Source organism: Lissotriton vulgaris, chromosome 9, assembly GCF_964263255.1.
Source record: "Lissotriton vulgaris chromosome 9, aLisVul1.2, whole genome shotgun sequence".
In the NCBI taxonomy this organism is placed as follows: domain Eukaryota; kingdom Metazoa; phylum Chordata; class Amphibia; order Caudata; family Salamandridae; genus Lissotriton; species Lissotriton vulgaris.
Window position 1 is genome coordinate 1,144,086,734 of NC_141697.1, and position 27,046 is coordinate 1,144,113,779.

General features: G+C 45.2%; 1 protein-coding gene across 4 annotated transcripts in view; it reads left to right on the plus strand.

The window, feature by feature from the left end:
• The window catches only part of LOC147692932 (inter-alpha-trypsin inhibitor heavy chain H4-like), a 563,260-nt gene that overhangs the window by 293,239 nt on the left and 242,975 nt on the right, over positions 1–27,046 (plus strand). For 2 of the 4 annotated variants that reach the window (XM_086939190.1, XM_086939192.1), the window contains one exon: positions 26,205–26,246. In XM_086939190.1, coding sequence (XP_086795316.1) covers positions 26,205–26,246 — 42 coding nt within the window. The remainder of the gene's footprint in view (positions 1–26,204; positions 26,247–27,046) is intronic. The other 2 variants (XM_086939191.1, XM_086939193.1) reach the window with 1 other exon arrangement.

Consider the following 27,046-nt stretch of genomic DNA (forward strand, 5'->3'; position numbering starts at 1 on the left):
CACCGCCAGAACCAGCCTTCACGAAGGGATGAAAGACGTCGCCGAGTGGATGAAGAACAGCCGCTTGAAACTGAACTCAGACAAGATGGAAGTCCTCATCCTTGGACCTTCACCCTCCGCCTGGGATGACTCCTGGTGGCCCCCAGCCCTGGGGACCGCCCCCACACCGACAGACCGCACACGCAACCTGGGCTTCATCCTGGACTCCTCCCTCTCGATGACCAAACAAGTCAACGCCGTCTCCTCTTAATGCTTTCACACCCTCCGCATGCTCCGCAAGATCTTCCGATGGATCCCGATCGAGACCAAGCCCTCGTCACCAGCCGACTGGATTACGGAAGCACCCTCTACGCCGGAACCACAGACAAGCTACAGAAAAGACTACAACGCATCCAGAACGCCTCCGCCCGACTCATCCTGAACATCCCTCGACGCAGCCACATCTCCGGCCACCTGAGGAACCTGCACTGGCTCCCCGTCAACAAGAGGATCACGTTCAGGCTCCTCACCCACGCACACAAGTCTCTCCACAACCTGGGCCCCAAGTACCTCAACGACCGCCTGACCTTCCACACACCCACACGCCAGCTACGATCTGCTAGCCTCGCCCTCGCCACCGTACCACGCATCCGAAGAGCCACCGCCGGAGGCAGATCCTTCTCCTACCTGGTGGCTAAGACATGGAACTCCCTCCCCATCCACCTTCGGCTGACCCAGGACCACCTCGCCTTCAGGAGACAACTCAAGACCTGGCTGTTTGAGCAGTAGCGACCCCCTTCCCCCAAGCGCCTTGAGACCCTTCCGGGTGAGTAGAGCGCTATACAAGTGCTGTGATTGATTGATGGTGCAGGGCTTTACAATGTGATGCATCTCCCATATGCGTCACGTTGTTAATATACGCCGCACCATGGTGCCTCTTTTGCTCTGCCGCTGCATCACAAAAGTCTTGCAACAATGGAGCAAAAGAGCTTGTAAATCTGCCCCTACAGACTCAAGTCCAGTCCTTCCTTTGTACACCTGGCAATAAGAAGAAATAGTGGTGTTGGATTGATAGTTTGAGTATTTTAATGACTGGTTAATGTAGTAGGAAACTTTTTATTGTTGTCGCTGATCTGCAATCACGATGGACTTTGTCTGTCACCTTGCGTGCTGCGGACTGCTGCCTGCCAGTCCTAGGCGAACCTTTTTTAGTACTTTGTTTAGTGAGTTACATAACTTTCCAAGTCGACGGTCCGCAAATCAAGCAATACTAATATCATAGTAGACCACATGAGATAGGTCAATATATCCCGTGGAATAGTTGTCTATTTGCTATTTCGCCATAATATTTTGTTATTTTTCTTTTGAAATGTTTGATTTGGTTGACAACAATCATCCATGTTTTCGGGTCTTTCTTTCTTTCATGTTGTACATCAGCTCCCCCCAGGGGCAAGAGGATAGAGGAGGAGGGGTTATCGGCTGCTGCTGCTGTTCAAGGCCAGGATCGGTCAGGTGAGGGCTCCTTTGCTGGCCCCGGTAAGTTTTAATAGAGTACCTATTTTTTCCTAGCGTTCCTCATTCGATTTTTTCTAAATCGTCTTTGATCTTCTTGTAGACTGTATTTAAATTCTTATCCTGCCTCTACTATGACTCTCTGTGGTATTACTAGATTATTCTTATTAGTCTGTCTGTGTAGCTAACTAAGATTGCACATTTGGCAAAAGGTGTTAAACGAAACTCCCATTCTAGTCAGCAATAGCTCTATGCACTGAGTGCAGTCCTCTGGGATTGTCCATAATGTCTTTTCAAGTCTTCTTAATGTTTATGCTTTGACAATATAAAGGTGAATGACCACCAAGAAAGAATAAGATACTACTTTACTTTTGGTTTGGATAGGAGGACAATCCATACTACTACTGTTGCAGGGACAAATCTGCACAAACAGAACTATGGACACTAAATAGTGCATTGTTTATCAATTATAATAGGCGCAGGTAGACTTTCCACATACCTCAGTGATATCAGACTTTGAAGAACCCCCAATCTCCTTACTGACTAGATAGTGTGGCAGAGTCATTTAGCTCCCGAATTCATCGATGATTGATCCCCAGTGATGATTATCCAACGCAGGACAAGAGTACGGATTCAGGGTCCAGAAGTGTCAGAGGCGCGGACTCATGCTTGTAAATTGCAAAACCTTTTGCTCATTCACTCTTGACCAAAAACCACAGAGTCTATTTAAGTTTTAAAGCTTTATTAAAAGTAAAAATATTTATCAAAATCAAGCTTGTCATAAAACATAAACGGTTGATTAAAAATGGAAAAGTGCTTAGTGATTTATTTCACACATTTATTGTGGGCGAGCCGAGCCCTCACCTGGTTTGAACTTTAATTTTTCTTTTTGGTGCTGAATCGTTGGTCACTCCGTCCTAGTGATGATGATTTGTTCTTAGAAGTGAAGCTTCTGTCTGTTATGAGAAAAATGGTGCGTATTAAAAAGCAAGCATTCATCAGTTGTGCCAAAAAGTCCAGCAAGACAACACCCTTCCCTGTAAAAAGGGACATTTTTACTATAGAGTAGACAGTCACAAATTATTAGATTGGTTTCTGTATTCACATTTCTTCATTCCTAGACAAAATACTAGTGAGTGGTGTATGTCTATGACATCTAACATTCTTAAATGTACTTTGTAGGTGGAACATCTGGTGCTGGGCCCAGCGCGGAGGTGGAGGAGGACACTTCTGGGGAGGAGGCGGTGCAAGTGCCAGACGAAACTGCTGTGCGGGTTGCCACGGTAGTGGCGGGCAGTGGTAAGCTCTTATATTTCTTACTTATTGAGATTGCAAACTGCATAGTGTGCTCTCTGCACGGGTGTTGTATATATGTTCTACAGTTAAGTTACTATACTATTAAGCAGACTTTCAAATTTAGAACAAAGTTTTCATCAACCAGGTAGTAGCCTCCTTTAAATTTACTTCAACTCAGCGGTGAATTTTTTTTCGAGAATCCAAATCAGATCTGAGATGAACTTGAAGGATGGGATGAACGAAAAGCGAAAGAAGGGTGTAAGTAAGTGTGGAAGGACGAGCAAGTTAAAAGTAATGAGGACTGACAAAGAAGAATGATACGTGTTTGATTGGTGCCCGAGGTGGCTGGGAAGGAATATGATGCATGGCTGGGTGAAGGATGAAGCAAGGATGGGTGGAAGGAGAACCGCCTGGGTGGGTGAAACAGAAACTGTATGTGTGCGCAATATATGCTTTGGTTGAAATTCAAATGCAAGTCAAGCACGGATGTATGGCTTGCGGTTTCCCAAATAAAATAAAAAGGTTGTTTTCCCGTGAAAAAACGTAAGGTTTGTCCAGATGAGAGATATGAAGAAGAATGATTGACATATCATTTGAATGGATGGATGCCTGGATCATGGTACTATCTGACTCTTAGATAGCATATGTGTATCTAGAGAGAGTAGACGGTCACTGGATGAACTATGTGTTACTTTGAAGAGCATGTAACACTGCACCCGCACGTCTGTCCCAGTGTAGGAAAGGCAAGGAAAATAAGTTGTAATTTTGTCCGAATACTACCATGAATAGTAGCAGTAGTTTGTATTGCAAGCACAGCATATATCCGGCTATTACGATGGCCACTCACTACCTCTGTTAATAAGTTTAGTAGAACTCAGTCATTCATGTGTGGATGTATCACTGTTCACTCAATAAAAAGCAAAGCCCCTAAAGTCATCCCATATGTAAGCAAATACATACCATGTGCAGTGATAGATAATCAGATTATTTATCTTCTTCATTTTCCTTTTCTAGTATTCATTGGCACTGTAGGGTGAAAGTTAAATCAATTAAGCAGTAGCCCTTGTAACAGAGTATTCTCAGTGTCACCCGTAATTGAAAAGTAAGAGCATCACCACCTGCATGTATTGGACTGGTACAGTAACGCAAGTCTGTCTCACTCATCATGGCGGGCGTCTGTTTTTCTCGGGTGCAAGTTGACTGCGCTGGCATTATGCCAGCTTGCAGAAGTTAACGTACCAATTTTGCTAAACAAGAGAGAAGAATAAGAAAAAGACTGGTGTACTGTCATAGTCGACTCTAATGGAGTGAGTCCATAGTGCTCGTAGAATTAATTCCTTAAACTCCCACTAATGTTAGAGCAAGGATGAAGAAGTGGGAGGTTAGATAGATACTGGCCACAATAGTTATGTACTGCGCTTGCAAGTTGCTAGTTCTACTGTGACACAACTTTCTGCTGAATCATTTTGTGTTAATCTTAAAGAGCATTGGTTACAGACTATGTCTTTCTTTCTTCATATAGATGCTCCTTCCAAACCAACACAGAAGGAGCTGGCTAAAAGGGCCCGGCAAAGGAGGCTGGAGGCCACTGTCGCCGAATATCGGTGGCTGGTGGCCCAGGAGGAGGAGGACAGGCAGGGTACGTCAACAACATTCACGGTGACACCTGCATCCTCTTCCGCGCTCCCTGGGTCAGCCAGTCAGCGCAGCAGGTCTCCAGAGGTACGGAGCCGGGGTACCGCAGCCACCCGCCACCGCCGAGCAGCAAAGAAATCAGCTGCCCCCCACAGCAGGTGCAAGGCACGCGTGCACCGGCTTTCACTTAGGGTGTCCTACCTCGAGCAGGAGCTCCTCAACAACAAAACCCTGCTCGAGACCCTCTGCAAGGAGCATGCCGACCTGGCCCGAAAAGTCAACAGCAGCCAGCAGTAGGAGGAGACTGTCCCTTGCCCCTTTTTTAAAGACTTCTGGAGGGTGGGAATTGGGAGTTGGGTTTCCTACATTTTTGGACTTAGTTTTCACAGACATTCGTTGGGGTTCGGGAGGGGGGGTGGGTTGGGTCTTGCGGGAGATTATTTATGTTAGGGATATATAAATATACTTTAAACTTTATCTTAGCATATATGTTTTTTACTGCTTTTGAGGCTGGTGGGTGGGGGTTTAACAGTAAGTTTGTTTTCCTGAAACTTAAGTGGCATCTTGATTCAAGTTGTGTAAGTACTAGTAATTGCCCAAATGTTTTCAAAACTAAGTGCCTGTCACAGAGTAAGTGAATTCAATAGTCCTAGGACCGTCAGTCTCTCGTCTCTCCTAATACTCCATTATACTACCTCCCCCCAAACGCTTATCTTACCTGTAATTTGTGTTTGGAAATAGGGCTAGGCACAGGGCTGGCTGCACGGGAAATGGCGATTAAGGTTGGCAATCCTGGGCGGATGAAATGTCATCATTGCGGTGGTACTTGTGGTGTTACACAGTGGCAGTTGCAGCATCTGAAAAAAGAAAATGAAACCTTGTTTGTCCTTACCGTAGCATTAGAACGGTACGATAGAGAATGTAGCAGGTGACAGTACACTAGAACAGTGCCACAATGTAGCCTAACAAATGGTAAAGTATAGAAAGTATAACTAGTACTTGCGTTGAATTTCTTTGACATTGGCTACTACTACAAGAAATAGTACTGAAGGTGAAGGACACAGCAGCGTAATAATTTACCACGTCTAGGAGGAAGATGTTCTTGATGACCAATCAAGTTGATGGCGCACATGAAAATCTGCTTTAATTTGCCAATAGTGACTCAGTGTCAAGCTGAGTAAGAATATATCCTCGGATTCCTTCACCAGCCTGTTGCTATGACCTTATCCTCCCCAGAAAGTGTGTGGAATTATGGCTGTCATTTAGTCACACATCAATCAAAACCACACAGCTCGGGGGAAGAAGGTTAGGGTTTGGAAAATGGATGGGAATGGGGGTTTTTGGGAAAGTTTTGTTGAGAGAAGAAAAAAAAGCACAGCAAGGACAAACAATAATTGAAGATAAACAAATCTTTGGGTACAAAGCTATCCATAAATCTTTTAAGCGACATAAAGGAAGTGCATGCACTACTGCATGCATGGTTACTGAAAAGTAAGTAGTACTTTCGACAACCGTGAATGAAAGAATGCGTCAGTACAGGGCTGCAGTAATAATTATGCGTTTTCACTTGCCTATCTCTGCACTCAGAGAAACACTTCTTACATTAAATTAGGTTTAAAAAATAGCAGAAGTAAAACCTATAGAATGGCTGTAGGAATGAATTTAGAAGCAGAGATCAAAGAAATGCAGAGTCACACTCATAGAAGTTCACAGCAATAACATTACTTAAAAGATAATTAGAAAAGAACGGATACTGTATCTGTATGTTGTTGTAGTTGTCCTGTTGAATTTGGTAAGTCGCATGCATCCAACCATTCCTCTTATTAGCGGGACTCCTCCATTCCATCTGACGCTCCGTCCATCAATGTTGGTGACCAGAAGACACCCTGTCCACTGCCTGCCTGGCGGATGCTGAATTGCGGCTGGCTAATGTGAAGCCTGACTTCATCCTTTTTTTCCCATTGCACAGGCTGAAACCCGGCCTGTAATTATTGATGGAAAAACAGGAAGTGATATTAGAACACCACTGACAAATAAATATAAGGTATGTACGCTGTGTAGTACAAAAAGTCACGCTTTGAGTTTCCTAATAGACAGTACAATATTTTTGAAAGTGCCTACTCTGTCTGAGTCTCCTTTTGAAGGATAAATAAGTATGGGCGAATTAATTTAGCTGATCTTTCCCCTCAAGCTAGGTGTACTGTAAACTGTGTTTTAGAACAAAATTAGACCTTTCCAGCAGTGCTCCCAGACCCTTACTAAACCCAGTCGCAAAAATGTAGAAGACCCCCAATCAGATCTCCAAAAACGAGGCCTAGTAGAAAATGGTGACAAAACGTACTTTGAAAGTAAAGTAGGCCCAAATCCCCCCTTACCCACCATGGATTGTATTCAAACCACTTGCAAGCAAGCAAAAGTATCCATACCCAGCATTGCTCCAAGACTTGCAAACCCCCCCACAAACACCAGGAACCCCCACAAATAGCCCCCCGAAAACAGTAGAGTGAGCGAAATCTCAGAAAATGCAAAAACTTTTTCCCCGGGATTGTCTCCAAAACACTTTCTTTCGGGTATTAGACCTTCCCAGCAATGGTCCCAGAACTGTCAAAACGGGCGAAAACAAGTTTAACCCCCCCAACAAGCCAAAAGGCAAAACCCGGGAAAAAGCCACACTTAAAAAACTTTGGGCCTACCTGGAATTCAGTCCAAATGCGCTCTGCAGCTAGGCCCCAACTCCCCTTTTCCACCATGTGCCAGCAATGCTCCCAGACCCCAAAACCCACCCACAAACACCCGGAACCCCCCCAAACAGCACCTCAAAGACAAGCAAGTCAGCAAAAACGCCCAAAACATTTCACCTCCGATTTTGTCCAAACCACTTTTTTACGGTATTAGACATTCCCAGCAACGGCCCCAGACCCGTCAACCCAGGAGGAAAGAAGTAGAAGACCCCCAAACAGCCAAAAAGCAAAACTACAAAAATGGGGACTCAGAAATTTTCAGGCAAATTTCCAAAATCACTCCACGCACGCTTTGCAGCTAGGCCCTAACTCCCCTTTGCCACCATGGATTTGCTTCAAACCTCTTGCAATCAAAAGTATCCATACCCAGCAGTGCTCCCAGACCCCAAAACCCACCCACAAACAACCAGAACCCCCCCAACAGCACCTCAAAGACAAGCAAGTCAGCAAAAACGCAAAAAAAGTTCCCCTCCGATTTTGTCCAAACCACTTTTATCCGGTATTAGACATTCCCAGCAATGGCCCCAGACCCCTGCAGCCACCGGCAAAAAAGCAGAACACCCCCAAACAGGCAAAAAGGAAAAATGGGCCCACTACCTTCAATTCAGTCCAAATACGCTGTACAGCTAGGCCCTAACTCCCCTTTTTCACCATGGATTTCCTGAAAAACAAATGCAATCAACATTAGACTGTGCCAGCAGTGCTCCCGGACCCCAAAACCCACCCACAAACACCCAGAACACCCCCAAACAGCACCTCAAAGACAAGCAAGTCAGCAAAAACGCAAAAAAATGTTCACCTCCGATTTTGTCCAAGCCACTTTTATCCGGTATTAGACATTCCCAGCAATGGCCCCAGACCCCTGCAGCCACCCGTAAAAAAGCAGAAGACCCCCCAAACAGGCAAAAAGCAAAAATGGGCCTACTACCTTCAATTCTGTCCAAATACGCTGTGCAGCTAGGCCCTAACTCCCCTTTTCCACCATGGATTTCCTGAAAAACAAATGCAATCAACATTAGACTGTGCCAGCAGTGCTCCCAGACCCCAAAGCCCACCCACAACAACCTAAAAGCCCGCCAAACAGCACCCCAAAGACAGGCAAGTGATCAAAAGTGCAAAATCTTTTTCTGCTCCGATTTTCTCCAAACCACTTTTATTCGGTATTAGACCTTCACAGCAATGCCCCAGACCCGTCAACTCACCCGCAAAGAAGTAGAACACCCCCACAAGTGCAGAGTCTTTCTTCATTGGGCGTAATCCAGCCATCTGCTTTGAGGAAAATAGGAGTCTGGAGGAGGAGGATAGAGGAGCATGTTCTTGTGAACTTGTGAACCTGAGGAATGCAGACTGCGGCACCTTCAAATCAATAAGCAAGTAAGTGAAGACAGTTCTGCTGATGGGCTTGTTTTTGTGATTAGGTGATTAAAGTTTTTTTTATATAGATTTTGCAAAACAAAGAAAGACAGACACACAGGAATAAAAGTGAATAAGGACGAAAAAGAAAGTTAGTGATTCATTGACTCATTTTCAGGGCTCGGTGTCAGGGAAGAAGAGCTCGCCCTCAAACTCTGCGAATTCAGACGGGAGTAGGTCACTTAACAGAGAAGAACTTCCCTCATCTAAGTTGGTGTCCTCCTCGTCTTCTTCCTGCGTGCATTCTCGGATTTTGTAATCTGGTGGTATGAGATGCTGATTCATCTTGATCATTGTTAACCTCTCCACATTTTTGGGTGAGAGGCGTGTCCTTTTGCAAGTTACAATGCCACCAGCAGCACTGAAAACACGTTCAGAAGACACACTTGCGAGTGGGCAAGACAAGTAATTTATAGCCAGGTTGGTGATCTCTGGCCACAATTCTCTTTTCCCATGCCAATACGCCAATGGGTCATCATGAACATAGACCTCTGTTGAGTCATTCAGATAGTCCTGCACCAAGGTTCTCCAGGGTTCCTCCACTTTGCTTACTTTTTACTGGGACCTTTTGAGAAGCAAACCCAAGCTGAGTTAGCCAATCCTCTTCTTCACACAATGTTACTGTTGTGTCTGGTGCAGATGATACGGTTGCTCGTGTCTTTAATGGCTGAGAGGGAAAACCACTCATTTCTGCCACAGCCACGGATGCTGAAGTGGATTTTTTTGACTCTGGATGGCCTGCTGATGCTGATGTACTGCCTTTTCCTTAAATTTCCTGCCGTTCTCTTTCAAACCTACTGGCTGACACAGCTAGCCAATGTTTGTACTTTGTAACATCTGCGTCATCAAAAGGAAAGAATACTCTGCCTGCCACTGCCTTTTTGTACCGTGGACCCAGTATAGTAGCACAAATGTAATGCTGTTCTGTGTGGATCTTTTGAAGACGTTCATCACAAAGTAGGCGCTGTAATAACTTGTCCGCCAACTCAAATGCTTTTTCCTTTCCCTCTTTTTCAAACGTAGACGACACCGCCTTCAGCTGGTGCTCTAGCATGCGCAACAATGGGATAGCTTTTCCCAAATTACAGTCCTCCCTGCTGACTGCACGTGTGAAGACCTCAAAAGGACGAAGCATGTCTGTCAGGCTTTTCACTAGCTTCCATTGCTCCACCTGCATCCTCAGGTCCATCATAGTTCTACCCAGTGTAAAGAAATACTGATCGACTACTGCATACTGCTCATACAGACGCTCAAGCATGTAGAAGGTTGAGTTCCAACGTGTTACCACCTCCTGGATGAGTGCTATCACTGGCAGTTTACGTTCATGTTGCAGGCACCTCAGCTGCTTCCGGGCCTTAAAAGAATGGTTGAAATGTGTGCACATTCTTTGGCAGGTGGTCAGTAACTTGCACACTGGACTTTCTTCATTCAATAATTTTTTAACAACCAGGTTTATACAGTGCGCCAAACACGGCACTCTGAAATAATTACCATTATCCATGGCCTTAACTACATTGGCACCATTATCCGTGGAAACATAACCAATGCTGCGTTTTCTTGGGGACAGCCATTCAAAGACCTTTGTGTTAAAGTCATGCAAAATGTTTTCTGCTGTATGAGCTTTCTCCATGGCAAACATGGCTACTGTTGTATGTTTCCGAGCAGCTTTAAAAACTTTGTCCGGGTCAACACCTGCCCTTAGCTTTGCTGTAATCCCTGAAAAAGAGACACAGTGTGCAGTGATGCACATGTAATCAACGGCTTGGCAACTGGTCCACATGTCTGTTGTCAGATGTATAGTGTGAACAGCACTCTTCTGCAAAGCTGCCCCAATCACCTCCAGCACATCTTCATGTAGTGCTGGAACCGCAACTCTGGCAAAATAGAACCGGCTAGGAACCTTCCATTTAGAGCAGAGCGTTGCCACTAATTCAAGAAAACCCACCCCTTCCACAAAAGAAAAAGGGAGAAGGGCCAGGGCTAGTATTTTAGCCAGCTTAGTGTTATACAGACGCGTCATTGGGTGGTTGCGTTCAAATGGCGCATCTGAAAACAACATGCTTCTAATGGTGGGCTGGACCATTTTACGGGATGATGATGACTTCTTCGACCCAGTTATGCTTGGGGATGATGAACTTTTTCGCATTGGTGTCTCACTCTCTCCCACACTCTTAGTGTGGCTCATATATCTTGCAGGGGGTGTGCTGCTGACAGGGGTACTGGGTGTGTAGGAGAGTAGGGTCTGCTATCCTATGGTCACCCCAATTTTTGCTTTTTGCTTCACTGGTTTTCGACTTACTGAGGCTGTGGGCCTGCTAATCAGACCCCCAGCCTGCTGTTCTCTCTCTAAATTTATGATACATGTGCTATAGGTGCATACCACAATTGGAAATGAACTCCTTGTCAGCCCCTGTACCATGCACTATAGGTGCTCAGGGCATAGGTGCCACCAAGGCCTACCAGGGGCTGAAGCATAGCTTTTGCCACCCCTGGCTGGTTCTTAAATTGACACAACTGGCTGATCACTCAGCTGGGGCAAGTGGGTGTAATCACCCCTTGCTTAGATATAGTATACCTATATCTAAACCTATATCTGGACACATATATAGCCTGTAAGCCACTCCTATGGAAGGCCTCATCAATCCTGGAGGCAGAGTGCGTGGTTTTATGTGAGATGGTGCTCTGGCATGAGCTGAGCCTGTCTGCAGCTGTCGGGAACAACTCCCTAAGCTGATCCGGGATAACGCCATACCATATACTCTTAAGCGCCTTATAATCCTCGCGGTTATATAGCAACTTTGGTCTGGCTTTATCAAAACATGTCGTGTAAGGTGTCATACGAATTGGAATACTACCCCCTCGCCAGTTCTGGCGACGGGGGTAGCATTCCACCCTTCTAGAGGGAGAAGACATGTTACTTTACTGAAACGCGGTTGATTTAAAATGAGCCTCAGATCCACAAAATGGATGCCCCTGCCACAGACACGGGTCTGGCCTCCTGCTGCTGACCGAAACCCGGCAGAGGAGGCCTGGACAAAGAGTTTCCTGTCACAGGGCGGTGTCAAACCACCCCAGACAGGAGATAGTGGATTGGAGTAGGGAGGTTTCAAAGAAACCAGACACTGCCTGGGGAGCACAAGGCTGCCCCTTGCAGGATCCGGCCAAACCGGTTCTGGGGCCTCCCAGCCCCTGTCCCAGCGCGGCCAGGATCAAAGGAGAGGGGTGTAACCACCCCCTTCCTGGGTCCCACCCATAGGAGGGGACCTAGCAGGATGTCCAACCCCCTAGATTCGAATAAGAGGGGGAGCAGTCCCAATGGAACTCAGATCATCCTGAAGAAACATAAGAAACGAATTCTGGACCCTTCGACTTTCTACACGACGTGAGAAGACTGAAGAATCTCCCTTGTGGTCAAGGAGTGACCACCCTGTGCAAACAGGTACCATCCAGCCCTCGACCCTTGCTTTGTTGCAGTTCCCGCCGGAACTCGAGCGACAGAGATCGACGAGATCAAGCTTGCCTGCCTTCTACCTGCCCGATCCACAGTCCCTGCAGAGCTGAGACCCGTGGAGGCGACCGGAAGCGTGGGGCACGCCATCTTGAAAAGGCCACGAGACGCTGACCGTGCAGCCCACGAGTGACCCTCGAAGCTGTGCACCGGGGTTTGAGAAGCCCCAGCCCCGAGCTCCACTTGCACCAAAGCTCACCCCTCCACACTCGACGAGTGCTGCGTGGGGCCCTTCTGCTTGTGTGGGCTCGACGCGTTGGCCCGGTCACTTGCCAGCTGGCTTGTGGCCCCTGTGCCGACGAAACTTGAAATACGACTCGCTTTTCTGGTTGCTCCAGATCTGCACCAGCTCCTGTGAAAAGGAGCCCCCACTTTGACCCTCCTGGTTCGAGTGATAAGCAATCTCCCGGTTCCGCGTGGATTGCTTTTGCCAAGTGCTGTTTGCTGCAATCTTGAAGCCGACGGTGCTGACGGCGAGAGCCTACGTGGGACAGATCGTGACCTGCTCCTGGACGTCGCAGATGCTCCAGAGCCCACGTGACAGCGGAGAGAAGCCTATCGACAACCGCCTGACTGCGCCCGACATTGCCTGGTTCCGTCCTGGTTCCACCCTGGTCACTGCTGAGTGACCCAGACTCTGTCCCCTCTGCTTTCAGGTACTTTTCTACTTCGATCCACCCTTGGATCGCACCGGACACTTCTGCTTCACAGCGCCTGCAGCTGCAACAGCTCCAAGCACCAAGAACCTGCGCGCCAGAACCCGACGCCACTTCGACCCTGTGCACCCACGGCCTGTGGGTGAGGTAACATTGCAACGCCGGTGTTCCCACACTGGTACACACCTCTAGGGTCTGTGTCTAAAGTTTTGTGTTCCTAGGTTCAGCGGAAGTATCTTTTAATTCACTTTAACTGACTTTTACGCACCATTGACAGTGCATTGGTGCGCGCCGCACTTTCCGTGCTGCACCCGTCTCCTGTGGGCTACTCCCGACTTCATCATTGCTAGTCCTGACTGCTCCCAGCGAATCTCTAGGCCCTGGCCTAACCATTGTTCGATAAGTGTTACTTATACCATTTTTTTAGTATATGGTCTGAGTGGCCACCCGCCCTCATCCATAATTGTGCAACTTTATATGTCTAACTGTGCTTTTGATTTAACGCTTGTGCCCCTTTCCTCATAAAGAGTACTGGGGAGTAATTTAGAAATAAATACATATATTTTTACAATATATACTTGTGTGGTGTCCTTTCATTTGATTACAGGATTGTATGTGGTAAAACAGCTCGCTTAACACGACCTCTTAAGTTAAGCCTTTAAGGCTGCTTAGTCCATGCTACCACTAGGATAGCTTGTCTAACAAGGTTGACTTACAACCTGACATCTTTGGGGTTTGTTTGGACTGATACCCAGTGGTTCCAGAATTGGAAACACCACAGATCAGGCCAACTTCTCACAGGGTGTAAGTGAAGAAATGTTTGACGCTTCTTCCTCCTCGTCATCATCAGATGAAACATCAACGGATACAGTTTGTTGACTTGCAATTTGGGCTGCCTTGATCTCCTTTAGGTGCGCATGCCATTTGACAGTGTGCTGTCTCTCAAGATGACCTCTCTGGCCTCCGGTACCATAGTTGGTACCAAGCTTACCACGACTAACTCGAAGCTTACAAATGGTACAAATGGCTATGTTTTCCCTTGTTGGGCTAACATTAAAGAAGTCCTAAACTGCGGACTTCAAATGTCTGTGGGGGGCGGAGGAGGCGACACTGCGAATGCTAATGGAGGTCGAGGTGGATGGAGGTCCCTTCTTGCGAGAAAATATGGAAGCGGTAGGCGGTGGTGTACTAGTTAACTGCATTGGTGGTGGTCCCATTGACACGTCGCCATCATCACGCTCAGCAGCATTTCGGCCTAGGGTAAAAATGTCTGTTTGCTGCATGCCCGCTGAGGCTGGAGTGACGCCTACGATGACTGTGCCGTCGTCGTGAGAGTCTTCATCAGCAGGAGTATACTCCACTTCTTGTTCAGCGTCATCATCACACTCCATAAGTATGAGACTTTCGGGGACCTTCCTTTTACGCTTCGCTACCTTTGTCAGATCATGGTGTGCCGCACTCTCAGACTGCCGTGGTGGTTCCCAATTTTCATCCATATCATCAGAAGCAAGGGGCTTGAAGAAGATGTAGACACCATCCTTGATCTTTTCCTTGCTATGGATCTGGAAGACAATGAATGATCAGGAGGAGTGGCTTCCTCAAATGATACCTCGGCTTGAATGTCGATTTCCTGATGTGCCCCTACTTCAGGAGGAACAACTATTGTGGGCACTTGTGCCACTCCATTCACCTCTGCTTGCGCATCTCCTTGCGCCGCCTCTCCTTTCACATGTACTTTGGCTTGTACTTGCACATGCGGTTGTTGTTGCGGCTGTGGTTGTTGAACACTCGTCAGATGAGTTACAACAACCTGTGTTGATTGAGGGATGCTGCTACTTTCTTGCGACGAGCCAACATCACTGGTCGATGGTGATTGAACAACTAAACTGGCTGCCTCTGCAGCACTCAAGGGCTTGGACTTAAGTTGGCGTGGTGGTGGTGGCACTGAGCCAAATGGAGCGGAGGTGCTGCTCCCAGCTTGGTCCCCAGCAGACCCCGCTGCTGCTGCAGGCGTACTTTTTTTTATCCCAAAAAATGCGGCGGTCGGCACACCAGTCTCCTTGGTAAGTGGCGCCACTTGCTTCTTCTGCTCCTTACTGGCAACTTTCTTGCTAGAGGGGGCACGGGCAACTTTTTTTGGGGCCATCTTCTTCAGATGTCAGAACAGCAGGCCGCAGTGGCATAAGTTGCAGAGTTGTCTGTGGCCACACGTGACGTTGTGCTGCACACACCGCAGCAGGACTTGTTCCTGGCACTGATGAGAAACTATGAGGCTGATGATTCATCTTTCTGCACCTAAAAGCAAACAAAGCCAGAGGAACATCAGTTAAATAAATGTTGCATATGTAGCGCTTCAACTAATAGTTTGCAAGTAAGCATTTTTAATATACCCACCCCCCAAAATGGAAAGACCAATAAAATGCACCACTGACAGAGTACCCCTGGGCATAATGGATGAAAGCATGGCAGACTGGGTGCAGGACTGTGGCACAACAAAGCACACTGCCTGGCTTCAAAATTGCCCCTTGACCCCCACCCACATGTCCAGGCCCTGCCTGTACCAGTCCTCAAAATGGCCCCCACCCACATGGCCATTCCCCATCAACACCCCATAAAATCGAAAAAAACCACACAAAAATCACCTCAATCCAATGCCCTCCATGATTTTTACATTAAAGAGACCCCACAGAAAGACTCAGCCCATGCACCACTGAGTACCCCTGGGCATAATGGATGAAAGCATGGCAGACTGGGTACAGGCCTATGGCACAACAAAGCACACTGCCTGGCTTACAAATGTCCCCTAGACCCCCACCACATGGCCAGGCCCTGCCTGTATTTATTTATTTATTTGAATTAATAATGCGCAACAGCTACCCACAGTGGGTTTCCCGGCGCAAGGGATAGACTGGAGAAGAAAGGACAGAGCAGAAGTACCGTAGAACAAAGAGCAGCAGCTAATAGATCTTTCGAAAGAGCATAGTTTTCAATTTTCCCTGGAAACAGAGTAAGTTGGTCTCGGATTTCTATTTATTTATTTATTTGAATTTATAATGCGCAACAGCTACCCACAGTGGGTTTCCTGGCGCAAGGGATAGACTGGAGAAGAAAAGACAGAGCAGAAGTACCGTAGAACAAAGAGCAGCAGCTAATAGATCTTTCAAAAGAGCATAGTTTTCAATTTTCTCCAGAAACAGAGTAAGTTGGTCTCGGATTTCTATTTATTTATTTATTTGAATTTATAATGCGCAACAGCTACCCACAGTGGGTTTCCCGGCGCAAGGGATAGACTGGAGAAGAAAGGACAGAGCAGAAGTACCGTAGAACTGGCCCCCACCCACATGGACAGGCCCCATCAATTGTCAACACCCCAAAAAAATTGAAAAACACATACAAATCCCCACAATCCAATGCCATCCATGCCCTCCATGATGTTTACATTAAAGAGACCCCACAGAAAGACTCAGCCCATGCACCACTGAGTACCCCTGGGCAAAAGGCCCCAACACCACCCCAAAAAATCGAAAAACACATAAAAATCACCACAATCCAATGCCATCCATGCCCTCAATCATGTTCATATTCAAAACACCCCACAGAAAGACTAGGCCCATGCACCACTGAGTACCCCTGGGCAAAAGGCCCCAACACCACCCCAAAAAAATCGAAAAACACACAAAAATCACCACAATCCAATGCCATCCATGCCCTCAATCATGTTCAAATTCAAGACACCCCACAGAAAGACTAGGCCCATGCACCACTGAGTACCCCTGGACATAATGGATGAAAGCAAGGCACATTGGATGCAGGCCTATGGCACAAAGCACACTGCCTGTCTTCAAAATGGCCCCTAGACCACCACCACATGGCCAGGCCCTGCCTGTACCAGTCCTCAAAATGGCCCCCACCCACATGGACAGGCCCCATCAACACCCCAAAAAATCGAAAGACACATAAAAATCCCCACAATCCAATGCCAACCATGCCCTTCATGATGTTTACAATAATGAGACCCCACAGAAAGACTCAGTCCATGCACCACTGAGTACCCCTGGGCAAAAGACCCCAACACCACCCCAAAAAATCGAAAAACACACAAAAATCACCACAATCCAATGACATCCATGCCCTCAATCATGTTCAAATTCAAGACACCCCACAGAAAGACTAGGCCCATGCACCACTGAGTACCCCTGGGCATAATGGATGAAAGCAAGGCACATTGGATGCAGGCCTATGGCATAAAGCACACTGCCTGGCTTCAAAATGGCCCCTAGACCACCACCACATGGCCAGGCCCTGCCTGTACCAGTCCTCAAAATGGCCCCCACCCACATGGACAGGCCCCATCAACAGTCAACACCCCAAAAAATCGAAAAACACATAAAAATCACCACAATCCAATGCCATCCATGCCCTCCATGATGTTTACATTAAAGAGACAACAGACGAAGGAGTGCAAGGGGGGCTTGCACTGTTTCCAAGGGCACTCCAGTTGGAGATAAAGCTCCTAAATTATAGTTTCCAAAGTGCGTTACGTGTAGTTCAAACAAGCGTAATCAAAGTGATCTTTCTTGAAGGTATTTATTTGGTGGGTCACATATTAAATCATCATAGTGACTCCTTTGTGAAACTGAACGTTAAAGAAAACGTTTAAACAACATCCATGGATCTATGCATCATCCCTATGCATTTCGGGCGGAGCCCTTCGTCAGGGGATAGCAAAGGATCTGTAAGTAAATGAATCGAAATCAGGAAGGGGAGCTCGCAGCCACAAGCTAAATAAGACATTGTATATCGGTAAACAGAAAACATGCAATTCTGAAGAAACGTCATGAGGAAAAGAAAAGGAAAATGTGCGCAAAATAACCCATATGGTTCTGTTGGGAGTGGAAGAGAGAAAGATAAACCTTATCATGCTGTCGAAGTGGGTAGAGAAAGGAATCGCCGTGTTTACGATGATAAAGGAACCCGAACTGGTGCCAGAAGGATCAGAGACCCCTTGTAAGTGCGTGAAATAGATAACAATCAAAAACTCGGAATTCGACTGGTGAAGTTTTAAAAAGGTGTTACCAGTAGCAGAAACAGACTTGCGAGTGAAGGTGAGGAAGAAAAGAGGCTTACCGATGGGTGAAAGACGCAACGCGCCAAACGCCGTGTTGCCGAAGGTTTGTGAATGGCCAACAGAAATGCGGAAGTAAATAAGGTGCTACGAAAGAGAAAACGGACTAGCGGAAATGAAAGTGGATAGAACTATCGTATCTGTGAATACTCCGAGGAGTTAAAAACATCATAAAGTGCAAAGAAAGATGTGAGGTGACATAGAAACGACATATCAGATGAGGATAAACACCAATATAGTGCGTGAACTAACACGACATTTAGACTCAAAAGTGGCGGCCATCTTGGAATGGGTTCAGACTGGTATACATACACAGTAGTATCATAGTAAACATGACAAAGAAATCAAAAGATGACAAAGGTATAAGTAAGTGGAGAGTGAGAGCGAAAAAAGTGGGAACCAACTGTAGTGAATGAAAGATATCTGTTACTTGAGAAAAATACAAGAAGGTAATGAAAATTAAGTAAAAGAAATGATAAACAAGGGGAATGAAAACAGAAAAAAACTGAACAAGGATATGCAATGTGACAACCAATTAAGCTGGAGAGAAAGGTAGCAGTGGGGAAAGTGAAAACGTGGAAAGACAGAATAAAGACATATAATTTCAGGCAGAAAACGATTAAATTAGAGTGGGTTTGAGACAACAATTCTCTATAAGAAGCAACTATATTCGAGTCTTTCGTTAAGCCCCTTGGGCTGGCAAGCATCCAGTCTTTTGATCCACACTGTCTCCCTTTGGAGTAGTAGTTTCTTGTTGTCAACGCCTACTTTCGGTGGGACAACCTCCAAAACGAGGAACTTCAGTTGGCTCACGTTATGCTGGTGTGTGATGAAGTGAGCGGCTAATGGAGCTTTGGTTGATTTGTTCCTGATGGTGCTTTTATGTTCGGTTAAGCGAACTTTAATCTTTCGTTCGGTTTTGCCTACATAAGGCAGTCCACAGGGACATTTGAGTAGATATACCAGATTCATAGAATCACAGGTGGCGTTGGTTCTCAATTTGATGGCTTTTCCTGACGATGGATGGTTGAAGGTATTGCCCGGAATTATATTGTGGCAATGGCTGCAATTGTGGCACGGTATGGTGCCACAGTAGTTGGTAGGGGTTTCAATGGGTTTGGTCTCAAGGATATTTTTTAAGTTTTTGGCTCTCTGGTATGCGAAAAGTGGTCTAGTGTTAAAGATACCTTGGAAGTCTGGTTCAAAGCGAATCATGTCCCAACTCTTAAGAATGATGTTTTTAATGGCCTTGCTTCTGGTTGAGTATTTGGAGACGAAAACTGGTCTCTGTTCATCGGTTAGTTTGATGTTGGTCCTTAGAAGTTCTGCCCGAGTTTTAGTGGCCGCTCGGGTTTTGGCTGCTTGCAGTGTGACATCAGGATATTTCCTGTCTCTGTACTTTTGTAGTATTATTTCTTCAGAGTTTGCATAGGCTTCTGGTTCAGAACAGATTCTTTTGGCCCTAAGGAGCTGAGAATATGGCAGATGGGTTTTGAGTGGTGTCGGATGACAACTAGTGAACATCAGAGCGTTGTTCCTGTCCGTGGCTTTGACGAAAAGATTGGTTATCAGTTTGTTGTTGAGTAATGTAACCTGGACATCCAGGAATGACAACATTTGGGAGCTGATGGTGTGGGTAAACTTTATATGATCATCCAGAGAGTTTATGTGTTTCAGAAATTCCAAAATTTCACTAGGTTGGCCAATCCAAATAAGGAAAATGTCATCAATGTACCTCCATAGGGTGAGAATGTTTTTAATCCATTTGTTGTGATTCAGGATGTGATCTAGTTCCATCCGGTGCATAAACAGGTTGGCATAGCTGGGAGCAGCACAATTTCCCATTGATGTTCCAACGAGTTGGAGATAGTACTCGTTGTTGTATGAAAAATAACTGTGATACAACGTATATTGCAGAAGTTCGAGTATCAGAATTTTCAAAGTGTCATCGATGGGATGGTGTAGTAAGAAGGATTCTATGGCTTCCAAGCCCCTATTGTGTGGAATCGATGTGTACAGAGCACATACGTCTATGGTTACCAGAGTGTGTACTTTGTCTGGTTCAATGGTGACCTCTTGGAGACGCTTCAAGAAATCAGTGGTGTCACGCAGGTAAGTGGACATGGATGAAACAATGTCTTGTAAATATAGATCAATAAACTTGCCGGTGGGTTCATGGATAGAGTTTTTTGTGGAAACGATGGGACGGAAAGGAGGCTTGTTTAAATCCTTGTGGATTTTGGGAAGCATGTGAATGCTTGGACATTTGGGATGAGGTTGTATTAGATATTTGTGATCTTTTTCTGTGATCGTTCCCATGCTGAGTGCTTTATCCAGAATGACTTTAAGTGTATTGGCAAAGACACCGGTAATTTCATGTATAGGTTCTTGTCGTTAACATGTTCACTAACACTGGTATGGTAGAAGTCACTGTCCATGACGACAAGTGCACCGCCTTTGTCAGCTTTACAGCACGTGATTTCAGGATTGTTGACAATTTGGTTGAGTGCTCTGGATTCCTTAAGGTTGAAGTTGTTGTATTTAGGGTGAGGTTTTTTGAAGATCTCTCTAATGGAATTCGAAGTGATGGTTTCAAAGGAGTCAAGTATTTTGTGACTAACAGGAGCCACAAATGTACTTCTGCTTCTTAAATCTTTGCAAGCATGTCGAGTAGGTGTACTAGTCGGAGGGCACACGTTAGAGAAAAAGTGTCGGAGTCTCAAGGTTCTCAAAAACTTGTACAAGCTTATCTCGGTTTCCAATTCGGTGGAATTATAAGTGGGAACAAAAGAAGTCCCACGTTCCAAGGTAGACAATTGTAGTTGAGATAAGTTGGTTTTAGAGATATTGATCACGAGGGTTTTTTGCTCCTGGTAGCTTGAGCGATTGAGGTGGTTGTTTCTCTTGGATTTTCTGCCCCGCCTAGTTCGACGTTGGCAGTTTGGCCTGCATCTAAAAAAGAAACACCAGAAGTGGAAGCTGCGGTTGGAGGAACATTCACTGGTGTTTTCGATGGTGCAGTGTTCCTAGGTGGTCGGCCATAGTTAGTATTCCCTCTTTGAGAGGTAGAACCATCTGTGGAGCTCCCTTCATCCGAGGACGGGTTACTATATGGTCTTTGTTGTCTACGTTGGGCATAAACTTCTGCCCAACTGTACACCTCGCCCAGTTTGTAGTCCATCGTGTCGCGTCTATATTTTCTGATTTTCCTATCATTTATCTCTTTCGTGTACTTATCCAGTTGTACATTGATGTCAGCGAGAGCTTTGTCGAGGTCTTCTTTAGACATGTTGTTTTCTAGGTTGCGTGAGATCTGTGTTATTTCCTTGTCCAGATCATCGATGACTTTTGAAAGTTCTTCTACAATTAGAAGAATTAAATCCAGTGAACAACGGTTGAGGATGGCGTACCATCGTTCCGTGAATTTCGGGTTGTTCCGACAGAGGGTAGGCTTCAGGGAAATTCGTAATCCTCTAGGGATGCGTTGGTCTTTGTGGTATCTAATGAGAGTTCCAGCGTGTAAACGTTGGTTGATGATTCTCTTAGAGGTATATAAAAGTTGTCTCAACATGCTAGGGTTGGAGAAAGCGCTTGTGGATGAGGGGTCTGCTTCCTGAATCAAAGCGTAGATGCGTGTGGTTTCATCTTGGGAAAACCCAAAGGTGTCAGCCCGATTGGCTGTGGTGCTTGCGATTTCTTCATACGACATGATTCAACGATAGGTGCTCGCCAGACGTGGCCAGAGGTACGTTGATAAGCAAAATAAGTGGAAGGTGGCGGCACACAAAATGTACAATGTTCATCAAATGGATAAAGTGAACCGATGGTAAGTATTTTAGGGTGCCAGGAAATGGTCCCTTCCGGCCGGTAGGGACAGGAATTTAAACAACAGACGAAGGAGTGCAAGGGGGGCTTGCACTGTTTCCAAGGGCACTCCAGTTGGAGATAAAGCTCCTAAATTATAGTTTCCAAAGTGCGTTACGTGTAGTTCAAACAAGCGTAATCAAAGTGATCTTTCTTGAAGGTATTTATTTGGTGGGTCACATATTAAATCATCATAGTGACTCCTTTGTGAAACTGAACGTTAAAGAAAACGTTTAAACAACATCCATGGATCTATGCATCATCCCTATGCATTTCGGGCGGAGCCCTTCGTCAGGGGATAGCAAAGGATCTGTAAGTAAATGAATCGAAATCAGGAAGGGGAGCTCGCAGCCACAAGCTAAATAAGACATTGTATATCGGTAAACAGAAAACATGCAATTCTGAAGAAACGTCATGAGGAAAAGAAAAGGAAAATGTGCGCAAAATAACCCATATGGTTCTGTTGGGAGTGGAAGAGAGAAAGATAAACCTTATCATGCTGTCGAAGTGGGTAGAGAAAGGAATCGCCGTGTTTACGATGATAAAGGAACCCGAACTGGTGCCAGAAGGATCAGAGACCCCTTGTAAGTGCGTGAAATAGATAACAATCAAAAACTCGGAATTCGACTGGTGAAGTTTTAAAAAGGTGTTACCAGTAGCAGAAACAGACTTGCGAGTGAAGGTGAGGAAGAAAAGAGGCTTACCGATGGGTGAAAGACGCAACGCGCCAAACGCCGTGTTGCCGAAGGTTTGTGAATGGCCAACAGAAATGCGGAAGTAAATAAGGTGCTACGAAAGAGAAAACGGACTAGCGGAAATGAAAGTGGATAGAACTATCGTATCTGTGAATACTCCGAGGAGTTAAAAACATCATAAAGTGCAAAGAAAGATGTGAGGTGACATAGAAACGACATATCAGATGAGGATAAACACCAATATAGTGCGTGAACTAACACGACATTTAGACTCAAAAGTGGCGGCCATCTTGGAATGGGTTCAGACTGGTATACATACACAGTAGTATCATAGTAAACATGACAAAGAAATCAAAAGATGACAAAGGTATAAGTAAGTGGAGAGTGAGAGCGAAAAAAGTGGGAACCAACTGTAGTGAATGAAAGATATCTGTTACTTGAGAAAAATACAAGAAGGTAATGAAAATTAAGTAAAAGAAATGATAAACAAGGGGAATGAAAACAGAAAAAAACTGAACAAGGATATGCAATGTGACAACCAATTAAGCTGGAGAGAAAGGTAGCAGTGGGGAAAGTGAAAACGTGGAAAGACAGAATAAAGACATATAATTTCAGGCAGAAAACGATTAAATTAGAGTGGGTTTGAGACAACAATTCTCTATAAGAAGCAACTATATTCGAGTCTTTCGGTAAGCCCCTTGGGCTGGCAAGCATCCAGTCTTTTGATCCACACTGTCTCCCTTTGGAGTAGTAGTTTCTTGTTGTCAACGCCTACTTTCGGTGGGACAACCTCCAAAACGAGGAACTTCAGTTGGCTCACGTTATGCTGGTGTGTGATGAAGTGAGCGGCTAATGGAGCTTTGGTTGATTTGTTCCTGATGGTGCTTTTATGTTCGGTTAAGCGAACTTTAATCTTTCGTTCGGTTTTGCCTACATAAGGCAGTCCACAGGGACATTTGAGTAGATATACCAGATTCATAGAATCACAGGTGGCGTTGGTTCTCAATTTGATGGCTTTTCCTGACGATGGATGGTTGAAGGTATTGCCCGGAATTATATTGTGGCAATGGCTGCAATTGTGGCACGGTATGGTGCCACAGTAGTTGGTAGGGGTTTCAATGGGTTTGGTCTCAAGGATATTTTTTAAGTTTTTGGCTCTCTGGTATGCGAAAAGTGGTCTAGTGTTAAAGATACCTTGGAAGTCTGGTTCAAAGCGAATCATGTCCCAACTCTTAAGAATGATGTTTTTAATGGCCTTGCTTCTGGTTGAGTATTTGGAGACGAAAACTGGTCTCTGTTCATCGGTTAGTTTGATGTTGGTCCTTAGAAGTTCTGCCCGAGTTTTAGTGGCCGCTCGGGTTTTGGCTGCTTGCAGTGTGACATCAGGATATTTCCTGTCTCTGTACTTTTGTAGTATTATTTCTTCAGAGTTTGCATAGGCTTCTGGTTCAGAACAGATTCTTTTGGCCCTAAGGAGCTGAGAATATGGCAGATGGGTTTTGAGTGGTGTCGGATGACAACTAGTGAACATCAGAGCGATGTCTTAACACCCCAAAAAAAATCGAAAAACACACAAAAATCACCACAATCTAATGCCATCCATGCCCTCCATGATGTTTACATTAAAGAGACCCCACAGAAAAACTCAGTCCATGCACCACTGAGTACCCCTGGGCAAAAGGCCCCAACAGCAGCCACAAAAAAATTATCGAAAAACACACAAAAATCCCCACAATCCAATGCCATCCTTGCCCTAAATCATGTTTAAATTCAACAAAACAGTTGTATCATGCACCCATAACCCCGGTCCTACTGGATACTGTGGCTACCCACAATATATTTTATTTAATGTTCTGAAAAAGTTCCAAAATTGTGGTTGCAGCAACTGTAATGCCCCAAACAAACTTACTTGTGAAATTTCTAATCCAAAAGTGATCCAAAGAAAGTCAAAAAGGCCTCAAATCCAAATATCCAGCAGCATCCACAAAAAGTAATCCTTCCAGGTCAAGATCCCTATCAAAGTGACCAGCACATGAAGAAAGCACTGGGAGGAGCCTGCTGGACAGGAACAGGAGGTTGGAGACTGTGGGGGACTTCCTTCCTACCACCCCCCCCAAAATGGACTCCTTGCAAAAAAAGTGCAGGCAAATGTCAACCTGAGGAGTTATTCTGATAAAAATCATCATTTTCAGAAGGTTTATGCTGCCTGCTGGTGGATTTCTTGTGCGAAATTGCACATTTTGCAATTTCGCAATTGCGAGATTGTCGCTGCCCACCGCATCTACGTGTTCGCAAGTGTTTACTCCCACGAATAGTGATCACGGGCCTTTATGACGTACTCACGTTGACAAACTCTCGCTGTGCAAGGTGGCAAGCCGCAATGACGTAATCGCGGTCGACAAACTCCCGCGGGATCCCGCAGCAAGGTCCAAAATGGCGCAGCACACGCAAATATGGAGAAAAACAACTCTTCAAATGACGGTAAGTGAACGCCGCGCGCCGCAAAATTGTATAATATTGTATTTGTCAAGCGCGACCAAGCAAAAAAATCCGCTTCGTGTGAATTTGCGAATTTTCGGCAAGTTCGCGAGAGTTTGCGGATTGCGAATTTGCCGAAAATCTTTTTACGCCCATGCTTAATTCTCACCCCTCATTCTTATTATCCACCTGAGGGGCCTGTGGTTGGACTGAATATGGAAGTGAGTCTCAAACAGTTATGGTCTCAACTTCTTCAGTGTCCAGACCACAGGAAAGGCTTTCCTTTCAATAGCACTCCACCTCTGCTCCCTATGAAGTAACCTCCTAGAGATGAAAGTTACAGGTTGGTTTAGACCCTCATCATTAAACTGAGAAAGTACTGCCCCTATGCCATGCTATGAGCCATCAGTTGTAACAAATAATTCCCTGGAAAAGTCAGGAGCCTTGAGCACAGGTATGTGCATTACACATGTTGTACATATGCTGGACAGAGCAGCATACATGCAATGCGTGAAATGTGTGCAGAAATGGAAACATTTCTCCATGGTATTGCCTGTTTCCTACAGATATTTTTTTTTCAGATACAGTATGGCCATCTTTAGGAGGTCAGATTTTGTTTCACAATTTAAAGAAATATGCGTACCTGCTATATCTACCAAATTAATGTACACTTAATTGTACGAAGCACAACAAAGAGTTATTTTCACTTAGAAAAGACATCTTTCGAGGACAAATACATTTTTGGGCTGGAATGCAAATATCTTTGCAAGAATTTGAGCTGCTTTGCATCACTTTGCTTGACCTTTCATTGGCGCAAATCCTTAGTACATGTGGCCCTTGGTTTCTGTTAAACATGCTCCACTGTGAAAAAAAAAAAGTAAGCAGTTTTTATGAGCAATGTTATGATGGCAAAAATTATATCTGTCCACTCGCTTTACCAGGGGAGCCCATGGAAGGGGTCCATGGGCAATTGCCTACTATGTCTGTACCTTAAGATGCCTCTGCTCTGTATTTCCTCAATCCATGCAAAAAGATTTATACTCCTACAGCGCTCCACAACCCTTTATTTGGCAGAAACTATTCACCCCCCTAATGTAACTACATCTTTGTTGTATTACATTATTTTTTTCTTTGCATTACATGTGTTAGCCAAATTGTGTCCTCCAGAAAAAAGTAAACAAATTTCCTAGGAAGTGAAGATTCGCAACCCCTTACTATTATCACTTGCAGTCCAGAATCTAAGCATATAGAAAGGTTCAACACTATTGCAAAAAATAATCATTACGTTGTTTGCTTTCTCAGCAGATCCATTTCATCAAAATGTGATGCTTGCATCATTACCAGGTAAGTATTGCAATCTTATAAATGTATATAAATTAAGCCCTATTTAATAACTGAATGACTGGCTGATGTATTTTAATCTTCACAAAAGAAGTGAATGGTGTTGGAAAGGCATTCTTGTTCAAATGTTTCTGTTCACACGTAAGCATTACCCGTTGTAAGGGAAACTTTGAAAAACCACTAGCTTTTACTTGCCTGGTGAAATATTGTAAGGAGAACATACAAAGGGGCATATTTACAAGGAGTTAACCCCACCAGATGTCACTTTTTCCAATACTCTGGTGGCATTAGCTCCTCTGTGGAACAGGCCTCAGCTAAGCCTGCTAGTACCAGGGGTTCGCCCTTCTGTGTACACAAGTCCTCAGACTAAAGTAAGAATTTGCCACCGAAACTGGAAAACAAAGTACAAGTATTTATTAAACCTCACGAGGTGGTGATACAATTCGAACAGTACCCTTTGGCACTGCTAGAAGGTAGCACACGGGACAAAGACCGCGTGCTTTATTTATACCCACACAGGGGTCGAGAAGAAGGCGGTACTAGACACAAGAGCATGATTTTATGTACATATAAGGTAATATTGAAACACACAATCGATCAGTGGGAGGAGTTAACAGACTTGGGGTCTCGACTAACACATTCCAATCTCGGACTAACTGGGAACAGATGTGGACCCTAAAGGTCAGTGGCGAAACACAAGGAAGCTAATAATAGCCTGTTGCTGGGCAGGTCTAAAGGCCATAGGCAGTGACATAGGACAAAGCATGTGGTCAACACGAGGCAACGCATGGCAGACAAAATGG